The 25,961-nt window shown below is 34.2% G+C and overlaps 1 protein-coding gene across 1 annotated transcript in view; it reads left to right on the top strand.

Annotated features, from left to right (window-relative positions):
• Positions 1-1,525: 1,525 nt before the first annotated feature.
• LOC145674536 (uncharacterized) overlaps positions 1,526-25,961 on the top strand; it is a 61,644-nt gene continuing 37,208 nt past the window's right edge. The window contains exon 1 of the mRNA XM_081744693.1: positions 1,526-3,041. Within this exon, the coding sequence (XP_081600819.1) occupies positions 1,676-3,041 (1,366 nt within the window). The 5' untranslated portion in view covers positions 1,526-1,675. The remainder of the gene's footprint in view (positions 3,042-25,961) is intronic.

Below are 25,961 nucleotides of genomic sequence, written 5' to 3'. Positions count from 1 at the left end.
GGAGTGAACTAAAAATCTGCACACTTTTTTTTTGTCGCGGAATTGGAGATAAACGCCAACAATGCTCATCAGTGACATTATTGTTCATGAGTGACAGTATGGAATTATTGAATACGTAACTTACAAAATGTTTCGTAACATTTGAAGACACAAACAGTGACTACTGAATCATCTAAGTCTATGAATGTGATTTTTTTTTTTTTTTTTTTTTTTTTTTTTTGTTTTCAACAAATGACACATTTCTTTGTCTTGGAAGTCTTTCATAAGCCATTGCAACATTTGTTTATTTCGAATGTTTATATTGTTTTCTTTGTCATATTTCTGTTATTCTACCACTCTTCGCTTTCCTCCTTATTATTATGCTTACCATAATTAACAATAATGCTGTTATAGAATTCAAAGCAAAAGTAGTGCGATATATGTTTGGGTAATTTGTGAAGAATTTATTCCGGGCAACTTGGAAACATTTCTCATGTGTCAGTTGATTCCAGCTCCGCCTTCGGTTTGTAAGCTCCGCCTTTCCCCAGAGTTGTGCACGCGCATGCCTACATCGTGGTGTGCGTTGATGTCACCCACCCTCTCCACTAAGTTTCTTGGAGCCAGCCAGCCGCAAGCCTCATCGCCCCTTCCCCTCCCCCGCACTCATCACCACCACACCGAAAGAAAGAAGGCATCTCCACTGAACGTGTGTTGCATGCACAACAAACATCATTTCTTCCAGAGGAAAGGGGAGACTCCACAGATAGAGGACCCTTCGCTTCAAGAACAACACACCTCAAACGTTTGCACTAGATCTTCAGGTGATGCCTTCAACACTTAGTGTTACGTTGGTACTGGACCAACACCGTGATTGTAACTTTTCTTTATCCTGAGTGAAAAACACTTAAAAATTGAGCAAGTTGAACTGTTAAGTTTAGTGTAACTGATTAATTGTCCTCTTAAATCTTACCGATTACGAATAAGAACAAATTTTGTGAACAACTTTCGATCTGAAGTGGAAATTCACTTATTCAACGGCAGGCATTTGTGATTACAAGAACTCGACCAATTGAAGCCAAAAGAAAAAAAGAATCTTGTAACAAAGCACAAATTTTACACTTCTGAAGGAGAGCGACTAACACATCCTCGAAACAAAGCTGAAGCAAGACTCGTTGTTTCTGTGTCCTCGTGGTGTGTGTGTATATGTATATATCAACTATATTTGCGTGTGTGGGCTAATGTGTAATATACACATTGAAATTTTCTGGCTACGCGCACCGTATAGAAGAACTGTTTACATTATTATATAAAAGAGTAAACGTTCTTGAGAAGGTCTTCTCGAACAAGAACTCATCTCACTACATTGGCCTATCAAAAACAGTAAACGCTTCCTGGCTGGTGTTTGTGTATATATGTGTGTGGTGCGAGAAAGAGAGTGTGTGTGCATGTATACACATTGAGGTTCAAGTGTTTGTGTATATGGTGTAAAGACGTTTAACCATAAGATAGGACCACCAGTTACTAGTATTACAACAAACTACTACTACCAGTGGCTGTTCTTAGTAAACGAATCTCGGCGGCGTTTACTCTTTCACCCCGCTCCTCCTCCTACAGCCAGCAGCTGGGTTGTTTGGACAAGTCGAAGAAGCGTTCTAACGTAAATGTTTACCTGTTTTGTGGCTCAGCGATTGCTATAATGAAACTCGAGGATAGTGATGTCAGTGCGACTTCATGCTCACAGCAGCAACACCAGCATCAAGCTATCATAACGAATCAGCATCATCAACAACAACAACTGAGCGTGATTTTATCGGAACAACACCAACAACATGTGACATCTGCAATTGTTGAACAACATCATCATCATGGGTCTTCAATCTCTCGTCTACAATCACCGCCGCCAACAGTGGAAAGTAATCACGAAGACAACGCTGAAAAGTCCAACAATGGAAACTCGTCAAATAGCAATAGCAATGGCAACACAACCAAAAAGGGCAACCCAGGGATACGTAGACAGGAAAAACCTCCATACTCTTACATAGCATTGATCGTTATGGCTATTCAGAGCTCTCCAATGAAGAAGTTAACTCTTAGTGAAATATATCAATTTCTTCAGCAACGCTTTCCCTTCTTTCGGGGAGCTTATCAAGGATGGAAAAATTCAGTGCGACATAATTTGAGTCTCAACGAGTGTTTTATCAAGTTACCAAAAGGTCTTGGGCGTCCTGGAAAAGGACATTATTGGACTATTGATCCAGCATCAGAGTTTATGTTTGAGGAAGGTTCATTTAGACGACGACCCAGAGGATTTCGTCGCAGGTGTCAAGCTTTGAAGCCATACAACATTTTCAATAATGGAGCGTCCAGTGCAACTTCTGGAATGCTACACCAGGGACCGCTACCAACTCATCATTATGACGTTCTTCAAGCAAACCATCACCAGGGACTTGGCTGTGGCCCTACTCAGACCATTACCTCAAGTCAAGACTACCATCACCAACAAAATCTAATGTCTGCGGGTCAAATCCAGGCTGCATGTTCTTATGGAAGCCCATCACAAGCTACTGGAGTCAATATGGTAGGACTTTCCAATAGTCACTACATGGCTTCGTGTTCTCTGCCTAACATTTCCTCTATGCCAATGTGTACAAGTTATACTAGTATGTCGGCAACGAATGGTGTAAATTGTTCTGAATACAGTGGCGCTTCGTCATCCCCAGCCCCAGTGTCTATTTATTCATCAGGAGTAATATCAACAACCACGTGTTCGCCCCTGAGTCCTTTGACCAGTGGCGGTGCTGGTAGTACCAGTGGTGGACTAGAAAGAGATTCGTCGAGCACACCAGTGTTACCAACATTACAAAACAGCTGGGGAGCCTTGAGTTACCCTGGGAGCTCATCCATCGGAACAACATCTGGAAGTAGCAGCAACGCCTACATGAAACCATCTTTAAGTCCCACTACAGTGCCTGGAACGTCTATGACCCCACCAACTGAGAGTTACGGATACTCGAACCAGTACAACCTCTCTGGCAGCGAGACTAGTGATATGTCAGTTATTGGTGAGTCACGAATCTTTTTCTTATCTCGTAATTTTAATTCTTAATTTTCTTATTTGATAACCTATTTGATTCTAGCATTTAGTGACTTATTACAAATAATCCGTGTTAAGTTCACTTCCGCCTAACAAGTTGAAATCTTTAATGATGCGAGCATAATTTTGCTAAATTTGGTATTCAAAATGAATCATAAAATTATACGTGATAACGAATGTGTTAGTCCTTTAATTTATTTTTTAGCTCACGATGAAGTTAGAAGTTTAATACGTGATCAGTGTGTTTAAAATCATATTTTAAATTATGCCTTATTACTTATTTAGGAACTTGGAAATTTGTGAAGTAAAATTAAGTTAGATGTGTTTGGGCATTTTTCTCACAATTTTATTCTGTATTTTTAAAGCGATCTATATGAATAGTTCTTAATTTTGAAGTTCAATATTCTCACATAAATATGAGAAATACTGAATTAATTAGTAAAAATTCTCGTTGACATTCAGAAATCATTTACAAAACTTAATTTGACATTTTCCTATTTTCATAGATAAACAGCAAGTACTGTAAGAATTTGCTTTACTGTTCTGATAAGAAAAAAAAATATTGGAACTTGCATTAATGATAAGTTATGTATTCGTTGTGTTTTTGAATCAAAAGATCCAATATACAGGACGTATTTCAATCAAAAATTTTCTTATAGGCCTTACATCTGGAGAAATACATATAATATAGTCAAACAAAACTATCATTTAATTCAGTATGATGTGCTTATTCCGTAGAAAATACGAAAACTCGATTTAGGGGGAGTTCGAAAATCCAAACTCGCCCCAAGTGAACTTTGCAGTGGTCAAATACCATATGCGTAGCTTTTCTCTCGGTTGTCCCGTTTCCTCCCACTCTCTTAATTAAACTATTTCCTTCATTTCTCATCCTTACTATCTCCTTTAGCCTAGCCGGCTTAACTATGGAACTCAAAGATTTTACTTCATTTACTTTATTATTATTATTATTATTATTATTATTATTATTATTATTATTATTATTATTATTATTATTATTATTATTATTTTGTCAATTAAATACATGAAAATCTATTCTGGGTGTGAATAATTCTCAAAAAAGTTAGATAAATCCGAAAGATATATGTGAAACTTTGCATTATATCTATGCAGTTTAGTTATATATACGAGTATGAATGTATAATCTGATGCAAAGCCAATATACATTTATAAAACTCATATATATCTATATATCTATATATATATATATATATATATATATATATATATATATATATATATATATATATATATATATATATATATATATATAAGCTAATGTGGTTTGCAAACCTTATACTCCTAACAATTAGTGGAAAATAATCTTTAAATTACAGGTTAATAACAGAAATGCGATAAACGTAACTTTTTAAAACGAGTATATTTTCTGGCGTTATCGTTAAGATAAGTTGGGGAAACTATAGAGGTGACACAACATATTCTTAATTAAAGCATGTGCAATATACCATAAAAAAGATAACTTTTCGTTAATATCATTTCTTTTTCCACTAATTTACATTTTTTGTCAGTAATAATGGTGAATTTAAGAGTTGCAAATTGTGTTGGCTTAGACAGATAATTACATTAATGTCAACAAAAGGTTCCATCCCGAAAGTTTGGAAAGTTTGGAATTGTATTTCTAAGTGTTGTTTTTCGATTATAAGAGACAATACGAGATGTTTCTCAACACAAAACGACTTTTTTTTTTTTTTTTTTTTTTAGTGTTGGGCTGAAGTGTTCATATACAATTGAAATTATGAAATAATAATGTCAGAACCAGGGCCGGATTTAGGGGAGGTGCACCGGAACACGTGCACCCCCCCCTCCGTTCTGAATATACACTATCTAGAGTGAGAAGCTGGCAGTGAAAATAGTAATACTTTCCTAAAATTTCATGTCATGTTTCCGTTTCGGGCTTAAAAGAAAGTGGAGTTTTACAAAAGCAATAGTTGAAGTCAATTCCTCATACACGCTACAGATGCCTAAAGACATTTTAAAAATTTAAATTTAATTCTAATGTACTGGTAGTTGTTGGTGCACCCCCCGTCAGAAAATCCTGGATCCGGTCCTGGTCAGCACAATTTGAAATGAATTTTGTCAACATAGATAGTAGTTGAGTTGAATTCATTGCAATGGATCCAATTTCTGATTGTTACGGCTAGTCACTGCGCATGTGCATTCACATTAATTTCTTTGGAACTTGCACCAACGTTACATATGCACATACCATACACATTGTTCAAATTTTGCCTTCTACAATTCATTTTTATTCTTTATCACGGGATACTTCTAATAGAAATAAGAGAAAAAGTGTGAAAACTAAAACAAACTTAGAATTATCTTCAAGATTCAAGTGATGTATACTTCCGTAATCTCTCTATAGACCTACATCCACGCAAAACTTTACCATATTGCACTGATTGATATCCGGTATTTAAAACAAATCTTCGAGATTTTTACATCAATAACAAAAACAGTCTTGAAAATCTATGAAATAACACATAGAAGTGTCTAGAAGCAAAGCAAGTTGTTTTATAAATGATTTTAATTATAGAGCTTATTGCATAAAGGAACAAACAGCCAAAATGCATTTTGCCACTTCACTCAGTGTATTAAATAGTCTCTTCACTTATGAAACACAATTTTTTGTTTCCTGGTTCGTTTAGAGTTTAAAATCTCTTTGAGCAGCGAGGCTATATGAGACGTGGATTTACAGTTTAATGTGAAATCCGAATCCACCTGGAGTCGAACCCAGGTCTCCTGGTTACAAGGCGCGTATGCTATTGATATAGGCGATATGAAGTTTCTTTATTTGACATTAGTAACTTACTACGGCACGGAATGAAGATATTTTTGTAATGTCAAAAACAATTAACTATACTTTTTAGCGACGCCCAACTGAAGTTTGTACCATTAAGATAAGTTGTAACAATCATGTTATACGACGTTCAGTTGAACATTGCTACCGAATATTACATATTGAATATAAGAAATTTTATCGGTACACAAATTAGAAACTTGGGAAATTTACACGCATAAATACACACACAAACACTAAATAATAATAATAATAATAATAATAATAATAATAATAATAATAATAATAATAATAATAATAATAAATTTAGAAAGAATAGATTTATTCGAGAATTAAAAGGCGGGCACGTCAAGTACAATAGCTACAAGGTTGAGAGGTCGCTTCCAATGCAAAGGGCAGCCGTCAAAGTCCCTAGGCAAGTGAGCTTGTAGTGAAGAAAAAACTACATTATTCTTACATTAGTTTCAAGCAACGATAGGATAAAAAGGTCATGTATAAAGAAAGAAAATAAATAGAGGATTAACAAGGTACGTGCTTTACATAGATAGTAAAACTGATATCTGTAAAACTGATATCTATTCATCCATTCGTCGTCCACAATGTAAGTACACTCGCTTAGATATCATACGGTTCACTGTACACGAACTAAATTTTTAACAAACTTTTATAACATTCTCCAAGGGTGAGAAACGAACTTTCTTTTTCCCTAGAAAGTTCTCTACAAAGCAAAACTGAATCGTTGGACGACAAAAATTATTTTAAATATGAGAACTTGTCGAGAACGGTTTTAACGAGTTTGTCTATACTTCACAATCAATAATTCATTAAAAAATCATTTTACTTTGACGCAGCATCTTAAGCGGAGGAAGCAGATATTTAAAAATGATCGCAAATGATCGATGTTAGTATCGAATCCATAGTTTTCGGGGGTGCTGAGATGAACTGTGACACTCTTGATGCAGTTTAAATCTAACGTAAGTTCAGCATTTTCTGTCAGAAATGAATCGTATTCTCCCCGTGCGAAGAACGGGTATTCTGCTAGTAAATAAATGAGATAAGAAAATGAATTGATTTTTGTATCACACTTCTAATAATCTCGATATCATTAATGGTTTATTAAAATAATTTTACAATTAATTATTATTATTATTATTATTATTATTATTATTATTATTATTATTATTATTATTATTATTGTTATATTACCGTATTTACTCGCGTAATTTTCGCACTTTTTTAGACGAAAAAAGTTGTTTTGAAACAAGGGTGCGTAAATTATGCGGGGAAAAAAATTAGCCACATCAGTGAACATTATCTAATTTTCTCCCCAGTCAAAATAACACGAAAATACCGGTACACATTTTCTTTGTAGCAAGAATTGACAACAAACAACTAATTCTAAATTTGTAGAAAAATAACATTAAAAAATTGATTAAGAAGTCGTGTGGTTTCTTACCTTAGAAATCACTGTCAAATCCTAGCGTGCGCAAATTACGAGAGGAAAATAAAATATACAGAAAATGCCCTTCAAAGTTGGGATGCGAAAATTATGCGAAGGCGAAAATTACGCGCGTATTTACGCTAATTTTACATCAATTAAAACTTTTTTTTCTCAGTTTTGGAGTAACACCCAAAATATCAGGTTATTTGGAAATCAAAATTGAAATTTGAGTTATACTAACTTGTTGGAGCTACAACACAACATACTTTCTATTGTTCTCACAGTGGCTTCATGATGACGGGTCACTTGAGACTGCAAAGAAATGTTTCAAATAAATGTTACGGAACAGTAAAACAACCATAGACACGCTTGTCTATTGGTGCACCAGTTTTGTGTTCGATTCTCGTTGGGAGAGTTCAAATTTCGAACGTATTATAGTCGTTCGGATTCTACCTAAAACTCTAGTTGACGTCTCATATAGCCTTGGTGGTGAACTCGAAACTGCAAACAACAAACAATTAAATTACCAATCTCAGTAAGACACTAAAGAAAAGTACAAATAATGGTCTATAGATAATTATACTGACGGCTGAAGGAATGTTTGAAATATAGTTGCTGATAACCTATACTATATTATGAAAGATGGTATTTGTAACTGGGTACAGCTTTGTGTCTTTCAGTAAATGTTTGTCCACTATACAAAGCAGTTGATCTCCGAAAATATTTGCCTTTTTTCGATAGGTTTAAATTGTCCTAATTACAACTTGTAATTGTTTATATTTACTTTTCCTTGCTTTATTTTCCCCATCAACCTACTTGTTACACAGATATTAATAATCAAACCTAAATACGTTTGCGACTCTTGTAAAGCCCATATATATTTAGCATCATCACTATTTATTTTCAAACAATTAAATTGAATCAATATAGTTTAAAATTGAATTAAATCGCCACAATAATTTCAAATCTGCAAATTCCCAACATGTCTATGACTTCAGAGAGGAAGCGAACATAACGGACCGACGAGTGTTAACAATTAGGATTTAGGCGTTACTCACAGATTGATACGTTTTCCATTTATAATAAGGATAGTTAGCTTGGGATAATTGTGCTATCTAGAATTTTAGCTATCGGTTTATTACTAATTTTATTATAGTTTTTTGTGATTGTTTTGAAGAGATTCCAACGATTTTTTTACACTAAGAAAATAACTGCTGTGCTGTGACAGAGCTACAACTTTTTATTTTTACCAGAGCAGCGCTGGATATTTCATTTGCTAGTGTTCTAATAAATTAATTTGAAAAATCCCTCCATCCGGACTAACAAATTAATAACAATAGAAGTAACTTTATCTCTATTCAAAGGCGCCGTAAGCTTTCGGTTGCACAAAAGTTAATTATTACGTAGTTTTACTTACAGCGCTAGTAACCTAGTGATTTACCATTATCTTTATGTACTCTATAGTGTATTCAGCTTTTGATTACTTGTTCAATACATGTTCGATTTTTATGCGTTGAAGTGATACACACAAATCATGAGATTCATGTGAAAAATTTTGTGGGAAAAAAGACCAAAGCAACGATCGATAAGTAGAGCACAAAGAGTCGAAAAGTAACTTTTGTTTGCTTCTTTGAACTTAAATTGTTTATTTCAAGCTGTGGAGACTTCCTGCAATAGTTGAACGTGAAATTTGAACAACATCCCACCTGGAATAAATGCTTGAATCTTTCTCACTAAAGACGAGAACAAAAGTATTGTTTTTGCTTCATTTGAAAGATAACTCAATACCTTTCTTTTCCCTCAGAATATGATAATAATGTCCGAGCAATAAGCTTCTACGGATTGACATGGAGAAATAAAATTGTTTGCCGAAGAATCATATTTTTGTATAGACTGTATAATTTAAAACCTTTAGATTACCGTGTATAATTTGTTCATTATATATACTAGTGCAGTATATACCTAGGTTGAAGGATTACAGATCGTCAAATAAATTAGATTTTACGAAACCAAAGTTTATTATTATTATTGACCAGTTTGTGATCAATAATTAATGTGTAAGTATAAAACAAAAGTTAAGGAAGTATAAACTAATCCACGCATCATGGATGTCCTATTGAGGATAGCGCGCATAAATCTAATTTCTGTGAACTTTACTTTACGGTATCCAGCTACCCCAGTTTGGACGATTAACCAGAAAATCTATGTCTTGCCCGGAGGAATTATTTTATTCAGCTCACGGTTAAAATTCCGTAGTCCAAATTTCTGTTTCTTGAATAATGAATATACGTTACTTTGATTACAGTAAATAAATAAATAAATAAATAAATAAAATACAAGTTTGCAACTATTGCAGTCTCAAGTCTCAGGAAAAATACCGATGTAAAAATTCAGCTGAGGTGATAACTACTGATCCTGGAGTTTATTTTCTTCCTCGCACTGAAAATCTTTTAAAAACAAGACATTCCAATGTATATAAGCTTTATATACTGGCATGAGTCTATTTGATATTTTAAGGAGGACCAAAATTCTGTAAACTTCTTTTAGTGAAATGCGCATAAGCAGAAATTCTTGTTTGTTTTGTTTGTGATATGTTAGTGACATTTTTGCGAAATTTAATTTTTTCAAAAAAAAAAAAAAAAGTGTGTGTCTCCTGCAGCTATGTACTGGAAAATGGAAACTACAAACCTGAGAGTTATAAATAAATATCAATTAAAAAAATAATTATGCAATATGTTTGGAACTCTAGCTTTGGATTTATTTGAGTGTCTCTTTCAGCAGTGATACTATATGAAGTATGAACCATGAAATTCGAATCACTTGCGCTCAGACCAGGAATCGAACTCAAGTCTTACACGCAAAAGACGCGTAACCGCGAGGGAGCTGATATTTTAAGATTTCTGATTTTAGTCGTATATATATTTTTGTCAAATCTGTCTGGTAGGAGATATGTTTTTGCTTCTTAAGTCATCCCCATTTCAGTGAGTCTGCACAGGCCTATCGTGAAATATTTGTCGCGGAATGGGTGAACGCATTGTTGGGAACCTTTCCTCATTGACGAGAGCCTAATTACGAATAATGAGCCGGAGAGTCGATTAGAAAATGACTTTTTCATAATAGAATGCTATATATTACTCGGGGTTTAAAAGAAAATTAATTAGAGCCAAAAATTATAACTCTGCTGAAGACCGCAAAAAGGATAATGCTCAGAGTTTCAATTACTAACGCCGAGACGTTTACCTTTTATAATTCTACTTTGGTACAATTATACATGTAAAAAACGGATTTCAATAGGTATTGTCAAAAGTGCCATCACTCGTCATGAGGTTAATGGATTAACTCCGTTAACTAACTCGACCGAGATGGTCGCTGTAGCTAACGATTGGAAAATAAAAAGGGAAGTAACTTATCTTTGTAACTTCATACTCCTGGTACCACCCGACCCGTCCCGATCAAATTTTCAACATAGATGAAGTTTGGGCCTTAGATGGTTTTTGTTATTTCATTTTAGCGGTATAACTTAGAGGAAAGGGAGGGGAGAGTTATAAAAATGATTCGAAAATGAAGGATATTACTCCCGAATGCATAGTTTTCGGGGTTGCTGAGATGAACAGTAACATTTCCGATGCCGTTTAAATCCAAATTCAGCCAACACGACTTAGGGTAGGGAGAGGGGAGATAAATAAAAATGATAGAAAATGACTGATATGAGAGAGTCCTTCAGTAATAGTCAAAAGTGACTGACTAACGGAACATAAAACTATTTTTTTTTTCTTATTTTAACGCAGCAAAGACGATAATAAATAAATAAAATAAAAAATAAACAATTAAAATAATCGATTTTGTTCACAAATTATCGTGTGAAGTGAAAGACGTAGTTCCCAAATACCTAACTACGTACTAAAATTACACTTTTGTAAGTGACACTTGCGTGATTCTAATAATATTAAATTAACCAGTGCTCTATAGGAAGTAAATCCGTGCAATAATATTTCCACGGTAGTTCTGTAAGCATACCACAATACCTGTTATAGCCATAAGTTTTGTTCTTTCTTTCAATATTATAAAAATAAGTTATTCTACTACAATTCAATGTTACCTAGTGTTGGCGCCGAGGCGAGAAGTAGGTCTGAGGTTTGGTTGTCTCATCTTCGAAATTTTGTAAAAGTCTCGTCTTGCCTATCTACGAATAATTCTTTCTCATCTCCCCTCGATTCTTCAGAAGATTTTCTTGTATTGTTTTGTAACTTTATGTAAAAAAATAGTATCACTTACTCTTTTTTTTTCTTAATTTCATGTAGATGTTATGAAAATCCTCCGGCGTTACGACAGGTCCGCAAAGAATTTGATGCAACAACGTTTGGACCGCATTTATTATTGTGGAGTATATTGCATAGTGAATTTGGTATCTTTAAACTTTGATACACTCTTTTTATGATGTTTGTACTGTGATACGAATCATATAACACTTGATGAGCTAGTGCTACCCACGAGACTCATGAAATGTGATGTCTCGTCTCGAATTTAACAACGTTCTTTTTGTCTTGAATCTCCTCTTGTTTTCAAGACGAGACGATGAATTTGGCATTTCGTTCGGAACACTATTCTTAATTATACTTACTTAGGTTTTATTTTATTTTAAAATGTTTTAAAAATCTGTTCACTTTCACGTTTGCGTGATGTCGAATGGCGACAGCGTGCTCTTTTCGGCTCGTGTCGCTGAACGCGTGTCGTGAGATCGTGTGTGGAATCCGTTGAGAGATAGCGAACTGGGGTGAAGAAAATTAAAACTTGGTGGCGTTGGATGATAAGTTATAGACGGACCATTTCATTGAGCATAAGCAGTCAAGCCTTTCTTGGACAATAGCACCAGGATATTTAATATTATATTTTTAATGACTTCTAAAAACTTTTTCTGTTGATTTTATAGTGCCCTAAAAATTAACAAGTGTTAAATCTGAATCTGAAGTTAAAAGCGTTTCAGTACTTATAAATTGTAGATTATCTGTGTAACTTTAAGAAGCGTGTGTGTTTCTCTTGTGTCACTATTAATTATTTTTTTTATTTTATTTTATTTTATTTTTTTTTTACATAGATTAGGAATATTTCAGAAGAATAGACACTAGGAATAAAGAACATATAAGTAGTTTAAGAACTCATTTTCTCATTTTTCCAAGAAAATTATACATAAGAATTTACTAGTAAATATGCCATTTTCTTCATCTATATGCAGTCTATTGATTTTTATATGTATCATCTTAGAATATTACATTTTGTGAATCCATGGCCTTTAGGTTTCAATTTATGAAAGATCATATATATATATATATATATATATATATATATATATATATATATATATATATATAAAGAGTTTTAGCTTTTTTTTTTCAATCTTATTACTTTCATTTCTGTTTTTGTGTATTTATATGGCATAAACGAATATCTAGTATTGTAAGACAATGATGTAAACTACTTTTGCTGTCATTGTAAAACATTATATAAAATGTTTATTAACAAACATCATGTTAAAAGATATTTCATTTTACTGTAACATCAAAACGGATGATGGCAGAGAGATTTTTTGGTTAATCAAAATTTCGTCAAATAATTTTATTCCTACGTTTAAGATTTCAAACTCAATTATAAATACATGTTACTGCAATTCAACACTTTCCAGTAGTATCTTCCGTTTAGTTCCAAGTTTATTGAAAGCGATAAAGAGTTATTCAGAGATTCATTGAGAAGTTCACCTTTTTTTTAAAAGACAAATTTCAAACACTGTAGCTGTTTAGCTACTCAAAAGTTATCGTCATTAACATTCAAAGACTATATTTAAAGATCATTTCATCAAATAAAAATACATTCATTGTAACTATCATTAAACCAAAATTCTGAGTTTATTACTCTAAGAAAGTGCTAAAGAAAAATACATCATTTCTTATTTCGGATAAGTCTACATGGCGTAAAGCTTTATGCCTTTTAACCAGAAACCTACGTACATTCTGAAGCATGACATTCACACCTAACACAATATCTTACAAACTTGCTACACCAACAACACATTACACACAATATTCAATTTATCATAAATATACAGTTAACAACTCAATAATTTACTTTCCGTTTCATCACGGACCTGTTTGGTCAATACACAAACAGTACTTAAAATATCCCCAAATATCACATCCCTTACTTGCACATTATGAGTGCATTAAAATATGCTGTAAATATAAATACTAACAGATTCAATCTAGGTTGCCCAAGAGGCTTTATTAAATTATCTACATCCAACACTAATTATCGTAAAAAAAAAATAATAAATTTTGTTCTATTTTTCATTAATGCAACCTGAGAAAGATATAATTCAGTATCAGTTCCATCTTAAATGATGTGCTTAACGTACAACATCCATGTATAGGTTTATGAGTTTTTCGATTTTCTCGAAAACTACGCATGATGATTTACAATCGCCTAAGCATGTTATTTAGTTCAATAATATTTATGGATTGATATCTTCCGTCGTTTTTTTTCGTTTAAAGCTGATAATATTCTAGGATTTTAATTAGAAAAAGTAGAATCATAACGGAGAGGAAGCTACTTTGTATGAAATTATGTAATTCATAATACATTATGTCACATTCTATTATTATTACATAGAAATTCTTACAGCTACAGGGTTAAACATATGATCTCTCAGAACAAAGTACAAGCGTTTATTTCTTATAATTAAATACTCAGATATCAAAAATGAGAACTGGGATCACATGAGTATAGTGGTGAGAGTTATTTATATTTGAAACGCATACATACCATTATCTACAGTTGTTGATACATTGCTGGATTAAGGTCTTCTCAATACTTTCTGACAACCATCTATCTTGAATAATTCGTTTCCAAGATAGTCGCAGTGCTTCGTAATTTCGTCACACCACCTTGTATTAGGATGCGTGTGGGTCGCTACTTGTCACTTATGGTATCCAATAAAAAAAATGCTTTTGTCTACCTCGCATGGTTTGTTTTCAAAAACAGTTATATCTATTTATTTACTTATCCATCTACTATCTCTCTCTCTTTTTATATATGTCCCGTTCTTCGTCTTGACATTGATGTTTTCAATAATTCTATAGATGATATAGTATGTTGAATACAAGATTTATTCAACATACTATTGAAGGTATTTTATGATTGAAAGAGTTGTTTTCTCACTATAAAAATATGTAGATTTTAGGATGTATGTCATAGTAGCAAGCGTTTCCCTTGCTTTAGAAAAAAATCGATCCTTTTTTTAAGTTTAAGGAGAGTAAGTAAGAACTATGGATGGGGCCAAAGCCCATTTTCATGAAAACTAAGTGATTTCTAGAAAAATCCAAAATCGTTAAAGATACAATTCCCCTGAAAAGATTCGGTTCATTCCAAAAATTGTTAGGTTTTTCTCCGAAGCGGTTTGCGGTTTTCTCCAAAAGTGTTTTTGGACTCTACTGAAATCCGTGTGCTTTTTGCTTAAGCTTGCGTACTGAACGAGATAGCAAATAAGCAATATGTTTGTGATGAAAAATTAAACTGTTTTTAAAAGTGAAACTATTTTGATAGAAAACAGAACCCGTTTCAGAAAACGGAAAGCAGTTTAACAGAAAACCGAACTGTTTTCAAGAGTTTTCAAGAAACGAGTTTGCTTTTCGTTAAAAAAAAAAAGAAAAAGAAAAAAAAACTTTTCTGCCCACTATTAGTACGTATTCCGTCAAAAATTATAATGCTTTTAAAATGAATGCGGGAGACACTGCTACCAGTTGTTACTAGATCAACGTTTTCTAAGTGCTGATACTTTGACCTATGACAGTAGCGTGTCGTCTATGAGTACTTCTTTTGATATGGTCAAAAGCAAGTTATGAAATCAGTTTTGCAGAAGAACAGAAAAGCTTCGAAATTGTTACTGAGTTACCTTGATGCATTTTTTAAAAAGAAATCAATCACAATGACCGTATATCGTAGGACTTGAACCATTTTTTTCCAATTTAGATCAAAGTTGACCTTAAAGAATCACTACGGATCTGAAGGTGTGCAGAGCAGACATTGTGTGCCTGAGTTATGGCCAATCGAAGATGGAATTTGGACTTTCTCAAATTTTCAAGGAACAAAAATATGTAATTGCTTTTTAGAACAAAAGTATGTGAAACAAGTCCGTTGTTAAACCTTAATTTGATGCATTATGAATTTAAATGCAGTTCTAAAAAAATGCTTTCAGAAACCAATAAATAACTATTTTTCGCAATAGTTCAACGAGGTATTTGTGTAAAACAACTTTGCTATCTGAGTAATTAAGATAAAATACAAAAACAAACTCTACCTACGCCGTGTATTTTAAAGACTAATTCACAAACCAAGAAGAATATGATAAATAAACAGCAGGAAACAATTAAACACGAATAACATCAAAACAATTAAAATGGCTTTTCAGAGAAACTATTTGATCATAAAATTTATATTCTTTAAATTCGTTATTGCAATTAGAAATGAATAAAATAAATAGTACTAATAACAAAAACCAGGACAAATAAATCAAATCTGCAGCTTCAGACTTTACTGGCCTCCAATATTTCCTGTTGTTTGCAACTTCGCGAGTACTGAAAGGTTAAAAACCACTGTTGTAAAAAAATAACAACTGTTATTATTATTATTATTATTATTATTATTATTATTATTATTATTATTATTATTATTATTATTATTATTATTATTATTATTATTATTATTATTATATTTCGAAAAAAAAAAAACAGAAAACTTGGAGACAAATCACATCTAATCATGTCTAATTCTTTCGTGGGGTTTACTATGTTGTTCTCTGATTATAAGAAAGCATTTCAGAAACATAAGTATAAGTGTTTTCTTACATCCGCGTCTCTAAAAGTGTTTTTTTTCCATCGCAGTTTGATACACAAAATTAGAGAAATGCGATGGAAACGTGAAATAGGATAACAAAGCTACGTGTATCTATTATAGTAATTTATTACCGGAGTGAGCTCTTGTTAACACAAAAGCAAAAGGCCGTTCCGTTTGCTTCATGACAGAATAGTTCTCTTTAATTTTCCTGTATAGGCCTAGTGACGATCTTCTTACGTTCTCAATAATAGAAACCAGTGGACTATAGACTATACAGCAAGTAACTGGGGGCAGAGGGGACTGGACGTAAAAGCGATAATAAAGAGACGATTTGCACTTTGATATTTCATTACATTTGAAACTAAAGCACCTCAATGGTTTTCTCGTATTTTGCCTTTCGAGATACAAAACCTTGGCTTCCTTTTTGAAAATTAGATCACTAGCAAAAGTATTCTAGTATTTCCTTGTCTGTTCCTCTGTAGTTTCATAATTGTTTCAAGCTTTGGTGCCGTGATCATAAATGACACATCTAGTTGCTTAGCATCATTAGTAAAAAAAAAAAAAAAAAAAAAAAAAGTTGTTCATTAAAATGGCTATAAAAGAGTAATGTTAGCGTAATAAATAAGTAAAGGAAAAACAGATTAAATCTGTGTACAGTATGCGCTTCGAATAAACATTTGATGAATGTACCCGTATTCTTTACTTAAAACGTATAATTTGGTGCTTAATAATAGTTTGCAGCACTTTCTTTTAAGCTGACTTATTTTCAAGGACATACCAGAAAATTGTGAGATAATTTCGTCAATCGTTAAGAATAAGTTTTTTTTTTTTTTCGCATTTAATTAACTCACATTCAGTATGATTGTGTGCGAAATAAAACTTAGACGCACACCATAGTAAACGTGAACTTGGAGAATCGATTTCTTTGGGTCCATGTTCATGTAACGAATATATTTCTGATTACATAATATTAACACTTTTGAGTTCCAGAAGTTCATAAAAATAATAAAATTTCAGATAGGATGTTCTACTGTGGGTAGACAAAAATGTTTTGATTATTTTGTCGAGTCATATACTTTAAACATTGCCATTTTTCACACCTTCTTTCCTTTCTTTTCTTTTTCAGCTTGTGTCTAATTTTTTTAAGAAGAAAAAAAACTTTATAGATTTTATTTTACTTTACCTAATCAAAAAGTGAATTTGTAGAAACATAAAAATTACCCTTACTACCAGAGATGACGTGGGACAATAAAAAGTTGACCCGTGACCCACTTTGATCAACGACCCACCATGATCCACTACCCCCCTGACCCACTCTGACCCACCACCTCCAAAACTGATCGTCAACTCTGACCATCCTCCCACTGACTAAAAGTTTACACTTGTAACAAAACAAATCAGTGTGATTGTTACTAATCGAGTTTGAATTTCTACAATCAATTGTTCAAACACAGCTCTGTTACAATACCCGGTGGATCTGACCTTTACGATATAAAATGGTAAAGTTTGTTATGTTAAGATGAATTTCAGTTAACATGTATAACTGTTTCCTTGTTGAATTACAGATATTTTTCGGTCGCAAATAGGATGACATTTGAAAATATTAAATGGACGTAAAGTAGACCAACGTAAAAGGAGAAAAAATAGGAAAAATTTGAAAGGCACATAGTTAGTCCTACTGTTATTATTACAATTACAGCTATCAATATCCAAAAGTGCCTGAAGTTCTTTTGTCTCCTAGACATACTCATCACAGGTAAATAAATAGAAAGAAATAGAAAAGGAAGAAAAATGGAGACCTTGAAAGTAAAACGTAGACAAATTCACCAGTGTTGCTGTCTACGAAGCACTGACCAGAGTAGTTCGGTATTACAGAATGGGTCATGGTGAGTCGGTAAATCAGAATGGGTTACATTACATGGTGGGTCGCAGTGGGTTACGTCCTATTCACCCACGACCCACTATCCCACTCACAAACCTTGCTCGATTTGACCCACGACCCATTGACCCATTACTTATTCTAATAATATATGCAACTTGGTTAGGTTAGGTAAGGTAACTTGGTACAGAACTCCTTCGTGGTTGTACGTTCAGCATATGCACCTTTGGCTCAGGAATCCGAGGGGAGCTCTGGATTCTAGGTTAAGCTGTAGATATACGTCTCATATAGCCTCGGTGCTAAACTCAAATCCAACTAACTAATAATATTCCTCTTTTGAAATCCAAAGCAACATATCTACTGTCTCCTGTTTCAACAGCGAACACCATACTTTGAAGTCTGCGATAGTTTCAGAATGTAAAACGAATCTAATTTGATTTTAGATTCATTCTAGTGGGCTTTACCACTGTATTGTTAATACGATCTATCTGCTTTCTCCACTTGAAAACTCTTGAACGAAAGTGAATTTCTGAATTCTGTGCTCAGGAGCAGACAGCTAGAGGAATTGTTTCACTCGAGCTCGTTCCGTTAAATCTTCACGGGTAACGGTGACTTCAATGATAACTATCCATATCCCATTCATTTATAAATTTACGTAACACACATCTCTAACATACAACCCTCAAAACATTTAAGAGCTACGAGTTGCATAAACATCTAGACGAAAATAGATATTCGTGCTCTTTATTATAAAAACAATGACATTTATTCATAAACGTACGTTTGGCATGATATCTCTAATATTATTTATTTATCAATTTGCCCAGTTTATCTCGAATAATTAAAAAGATACAAAGTAATAGTAGATACTATATACAACACACAACAATAAATTATTACTTTATACAGAAATATATATATAGAAATATTAAAGGAAATGACTATGTTTGTGATTTACTAATTTTTGAATCAAGCGACCGATCTCGATCAAATTTTCAACATAGATTAGGTTCGGGCCTGGGATGTTTTTTCTCATTTCACTTTCACTCTGTAGGGGATGGGGAAGAACATACACACACACACACATACATATTGGCGGATCCAAGGTGGGCTATAGGGATTATAGCCCCCCATTCATGCTCAGGTATGCACTGGATAGAATGGGCTTCAATTCTGCTTTACACTGGACAATGCGGTAAACTATGGTTTAGCCCCTCCTTTGATCATATCCTGCATCCGATATATACATGTATACAAATGATCGAAAATGACGTATAGGTCTACTAGTCTCGAATCCATAGTTTCCGGGGTCGCTGAGATGAACAGAGACACTTCCGATACCGTTTACAACCAAATTCATCGCCTCAACTTGATGGAAGGAGGAGATACATACAAATGACCGAAAATGACAGATATTAGTGTTAAAACCATAGTTTTCGTAGACGCTGTGACGAACTAGCCGGCACTTCCGATGATGTTTAAATCCAACTTCAGCCCTTTATGTGCATAATGAAACGTATTCTAAGTAGGACCTATAGCGTACGATATTTCTTTACCCCTTTATCTGGCATAGTTTTCTGTAAATGTGTACTGTCAGGCGGCAGACGTAGTACCACGTCGTAGTTATAAGAACCTTGGAACTATCAAATAATGATGTAAGTTTCGCGAAAACAGCAATAGCACACAACAATAAACTAAAAAAAAATACAAAGACGTCCCCGCCTCCCAAGACGTTTGCTATTGTTTTGAAATGCAGTTTCTGCTTCTTTTATTACAGCAGCATCAATGTTGTTCTTAAGAGGAACAATGTACTATCTGTTATTCCAAAAGCCAATTGCGTTTGCACATTATGGGCATTCAGAGCCATATATTGATTGTTTCCGATTTAAATGTAAGAAGAAAAGTTTTCAAGAGAGACCTTCGTCATTGCCACTGAACATTAGTGACTTTTTAGTCAAGACATAGTACTACTTCATAACCAGTTAAAATGTTAAAGCATAAGGCTACTATCTACGAAAGTATCAATATTCTGATAGAATATGACGAGGTTGCATTCTAACTAGTATCAGGTCTTGAGGGAAGCCACAACTGTAAACATTTAGATTTCATCACCATAACCTAAGGAAAGAAAACTTCGTACAGCTTCAGAAATTTTTATTCAAGAATTAATGCATTAAATTATCTTTCTTTCATTGGATTGTAGGGACAAAATTACCATTGTTTCGCTATGTGAATTCCTTAGCTTCACTACGGATTCTATCTACTAGAGAGCGGTGATGGCCATTTCCGGAAATCACATTTTCCGTTTTTCATTTTCCCGGAAAACTTTCCAGTTTCTGCTTTTTACGGAAAAAAATAGATTTTGTTTTTCCGGAAAAAGTATCCGTTTTCACTTTCCCGGAAAGTTTTACGTTTTCTGTTTTTTTCGAAATTTTCCGTCTTCCACTTTTTCGAAAAAAAAAATCCGTCCGAAAAATTTTCAGTCTGTTGTTTTGCTGAAAATTTTCCGTCTTCCGTTCTCAATTTTCCGGTTTTCAGAAAAAAAAATATATGTTCCGTTTTTCTGGAAAATGTGGCCATCTCGAGAGAGTGAGCCTACTAATTCTTGAAGCAATGATTGAACAGAGCTTTTTTTATTTTTATTTTTTTGTTGTGACTAGCCGTTCCGGCTAGAACCCTGTTAGAGGGTTACGCCCTCTCTTAGGGAACAGAAGTATGGAAAAGTAGATGTGGGTGATTTTGAGAGGGTCTCAGAGTCCTTTATTAAATCTTGATCCAATTATGAAAGACTTAAGGATCTTTTGGGCCTTAACATCAGGCAGGGTAAGTGTGAAAGCTATTACATGATGTACATGAACGTTAAGTCTGGGAAACAGGGCTTCGTGATTTGAACCACAAATGATAGAAGTGAAATCTCGAGTAAGTGAGAGCAACTTATTAACTTGCTGAGGAAACTTATTTTTGTATTTTCTAGAGCCTATAAAGATGATATATGACGTGTTGGATGGCAAAGTGGCCAAACTCAGTTTTGAGGCATTGTGAGATATTGAGACTTATATTGGAATCGATATAGAAAAAAGATTAACCAAATCGATTCTTTGTGCTGCCATCTTTTGGCCTATGGCCTGGTACTTTAACTCTGAGATTACCAACTTTGGCATCCGACAGGTTATCTTTTCAAGTTCACGGAAATTTGTTAATCTCTCTCTCTCTCTCTTTTATTTTTCAATGAGTTACCCCACTTTGCCATCCAACGTCTTACATCACGGAATTCAAAACAGTCAGGCTGCAACTTTCAGTGACCTTTTTTTTTTTTTTTTTTTTTTTTTTTAAGCATTTTCTGGACACAGCACAACTTTTGATATGTGCTAAAAACTTGTATTCTGATTAGTGGCATAGTTCATCTCCATGAAGGAAACATCCTAGCTACATGATCTGGCCACCTAATCCTCCTAGACTTAGTGACCCTAACAATGTTTGGTAAACAGTATAAATTATGTAGTACGTTGTTATGAAGTTTCCGCCATTCCCCATTTTCATTCATCTTAACTCCGAATATTCGTCTCAGGATCTTGTTCTCAAATACTTTCAGTCCATGTTCTTCTTTAGACGATTTCCAAATTTAACCAAAGGTTATAGACTAATAACTCACATGGGTCGGTGCACTTTCATGACTAACGCACATAGAAAATATACGTTATGTGCGGAAAGCCCGTAGTGCAACTCGCAGCGGAAGTGCTTGCTTCGAATTTGAATAGTGTTCACAATCTTATTTTAAATAGTAGATGCTGCCTCACATTGTCTTGGTACTGAAAAGGTATTTTAATCAATCAATCAGTTGGGTCTAACATAAATTCTGAAGGCAAGTGCAACCTATGTCTCATCTTTCGTGGAATATAAAAAGAAGGGAAATAGGAAAGAAGTAAAATCTCAAGAATAAATCAGGTCTGTAGAGTGTCAACAGTAGTATTACGAAAACGAATAACAAGGTACGTATTTGGATAATTCATTGCATATAGTTACTCCGTATAATAAAGATGCACATAGATGATACATATTCATGCTCACATATTGATTACAACGGTTTAAACGAGTACATTAAATGGTACATAAAAATTTGTAAGACTAATTTTGATTGACCGTTTTATTGCTTGTATGAAAATTTTGAATACGAGATCAGGAAGGTGAAATGCAAACTATTTCAAGCGAGGAAAAATGAACTCGCGTTGCGTATGAGTAGAAACCAGAGGAATCGGTTAACCATTTTGAGACTTCCACTTTTGAAGATAAATTTTAAACCTTCAGTTAAGCAGCTATTGCGTCGAGAATATTAATTGTAGGGTTCATACCTCGTTCGGAATAAAGCAGTGTTTCCAACTGTACTAGTAAAATTTCTTTAATAAGTGCCTAAGACAATAGCTAAAATTTCCTCTTAAGGTGGGGAAAAGGATTTTTCTTTTAAAAAGGTCCCAGTTTCCCGCGAATTTCGCCCCTCCGGTACACGACACGTACATGCGAATGTTACCAAGAAACACTTTGCTTCATTCCGAACGAAACGAGGTATGAACCATGATGATGGGATAAACAGTCTTGGAGCTAAAATTCATTTACTATTTTCTCCCGACCCATTTTTTACTAGTAACTACTAATCTGTATTTATTCAATAAGCTCCACTGTCAAGAGTCTTTATCGTAATATCATAGTTTGTACCTCATTGTGTTGGTAATAAAGCAATATTTCTAACTTTACCACTAAAATTCCCCTATTATGTACAAAAACGGGAAAAATCTCGCCGAAATTGAAAAAAAAAATAGATTTTTGTCAAGAAAAAATAACTTTTTCAGAAATTGATTTTCCCAGATACATGTTAGCGCCATAAGAGTGGTACAGTTTGAAACGTTGCTTCATTACAAATAAAATTCTACAATGGACGCTCTTGACGCTAGAGCTTATTAAATATCAATACATTAGAAATTATTTCCCAAAAAATCTGGAGGAAAATTTAGTAAATCAGCTCTAGCACAAAGACTATTTACTCTAGGTCAGTATCTAATTTTGTTTGTAAGAAAATAGCATTTGCAATCGTACCATTTGCATGTCACTATCATGTACCTGAGGGGAGGAATTCCCGCCTAAAATGTATTAAAAAGTAGCGGGAAATTCTAATTTTCAAAAATTCACTTTTTCGAAAATTTATCCCCTCAGATACATGATAGCTCAACGCTAGTGCTACCGTTGGAAACGTTCTTCCATTACAAACAAAATAAGGTAAAAACCATGATCCTACGGTAGAAGGGATGCCATTGTAGCTACTTTACTAAACACATTGACTAAAACGTGTATTAGGAAAAAAAAAGGAAAAAAAATAATTGAAAAATCTCAATTTTCCCAACGATCATGGTTTGTATCTCGATTTTTTAAGATTGATACTAGGTTTTAAACTGTACCACTCATGTCCATATCATGTACATGAGGGGAGGAATTGCCGAAGAAAGGGAAACATCTCCTAAAAAATCCCATTTTTTTTCACTGTGGGCTGGATATTCCCACTTCTGGTATATAATAGTAAAATTTGAGTGGTAGGGTTGGCAACGTTCCTTCATTACAAACACAACGAGATACGCACCATGACCAAGGGTTAATAGAGATGTGTCAGGATATTTTAAAAAAGCTCTAAAATGTACCCTTTTCTTCTTTTCTTCATCCATGTTTGTGACGTCACTTCCCCCAGGCATCGAAAGCGTGACCGCAGAATCCCCATGAAACATATTATTTGATGCTTCCCCGCTCGAATGAATGCAGAAAAAACAGGCGTGAATGTTTTACTACAGATTAAAAAAAAAATCCGAAGGTTGACTCAATTGTACAAATCCGTACCAAATGTCCCCAAAGGGATAAGAACACTGCTGATATCAGGACGCGGAGATGACGGCGAAAATGATACTCTATGGTTAGTAGTTTCGAGGATCTGGAGAACCAAATATAGATATACAGGACCCTTCAAAACAACACCGACAACGTTTGGGGGGGAGGGGTGATTCCTGACACCAAGATAAGACAAAAAGTATAAACCAACCTAGGTGCAAACATGTTTGCTTTCGGAGTTATAGGCTGCCGAAAACATGAAAAAATGAAGTTTAAAGATCCATAGCTCCAATACTATTGGACCTATGTAGTCGGCTCAAAACTTCACTTTGGAACTATTAATAATATGTGTCCTATCAAAATATCCATGTTTTGAGAATCCTGCGGTACTTCCTCTACAATTTTTACAGAGGTAGTTGGTGAGTACTTCAAATTATATGCCCAAGCCAAAGTCTCTCTCTAAAAATTGTTGCAATAGTACCACAGGATTCTGAAACATGTATTTTTGGATAGCGCACATATTAGTTCTTAAGCAAAGTCTTGACTAGACTACGATAGGTCCCATAGTATTGGAGCTATGGACTTTTAAAATTATTATTATTTTTTTATGTTTTCGGCAGCCTATAACTCCGAAAGAAAGCATTTGTGCATCCAGGTTGGTCTATACTTTTTCTTATCTTAATGTCAGGAATCACCACCTTGTCGATGTTGTTTTGAAACACACACTCTCTCTCTCTCTCTCTCTCTCTCTCTCTCTCTCTCTCTATATATATATATATATATATATATATATATATATATATATATATATATATATATATGGTCCCCTCTCCTTCTTTACAAACAGCATATCTCAATTTTATGTCTCATTGTAGCTTAGGTTGCAAGGAGAATATTCCTACAATTTCAAGTTTGTACACCTGATAGTTGTGGTGATCTGGAGAATAGCAAAACAATAACACAACAAAAAAATATTTATTTCCGTTAGGACTCACATTTTCTAAATCTCATAAAGTTAGGATGCACATGAAGCATATATAACGAAAATTCCTTTTCTATGCATGAAAAACTTTCAATACATAGAGAACGACAAAAACAAAACCGTTTCTTTAGGACTCCGTCCTCTCTCTAGCGTAGGGTCCAAGAGTAATGTTTGTACAAAATTTCAAGGCTCTACAATTAAGTTTCGGATATTTAGTGATTAGTGAGTCAGTGGATGTACTATTTGATACATATCTAGATGTAATATTTCACAGATGGTGTGCGTCGATCAAATATTAGCAGACGAAATTCCTTTGCTAATTTGGCTGATAACATCTTCTATCCATATGACTCATTAAAAGTAGTAAATTTAATGTAGGTCTAAATAAAATAAAGAGTTTGTATGAGTGTTTGTCTGTCTGTCCGCCTGTGTGCTGCCTGATGACCAGACGAGTGGACCGAGAGTTATCAAATTTTGGTCAGGGGTACCTTGGCCCAGGCCCCAGATCAAGACGAAGACCTTTTTCAAATTTCGAACCAGGGGGGTCTCAGGGGGGGCGCTTACCGGAACCGGCTTGGGAACCAGACAAATTGACCGAGAGTTACCAAATTTTAGTCTCGAATGCCTTGGTCCAGGCTCCAGACCAGAGTTAAACGTTTTTGTCAAAATTCGAACCAGGGGCTATCTCAGGAGGCGTTTACCGGGACATGTAAAAGTAGTAGAAAATGACCGATATTAGTGTCGAATTCATGATTTTCGCGGTCGCTGAAATCAATGGTGAAACTCCGATCGTAATAACTTCCAAAATTCGCGCTATTCGGCTCTGGGCAGGGGGTCACCGGGGGGTTGGTGAGATACTGAGACATATAAAAGTAATTCAAAATGACCGATATTTGTGTCAAATCCATAGTTTTCTCGGTCGTTGAAATCAATGGTAACACTTCCATTAGCGATGACTTGCAAATTTAGTTACAATTGCATGCGGGCCGGGAGTCAGCGGAG

The sequence above is a fragment of the Thermobia domestica genome, chromosome 17, assembly GCF_964235325.1.
Source record: "Thermobia domestica chromosome 17, izTheDome1.hap1.1, whole genome shotgun sequence".
NCBI classification, from domain to species: Eukaryota; Metazoa; Arthropoda; class Insecta; order Zygentoma; family Lepismatidae; genus Thermobia; species Thermobia domestica.
The sequence above is the reverse complement of the archived record's forward strand: the minus strand, read 5'-3'. Positions and strand labels throughout refer to the sequence as shown.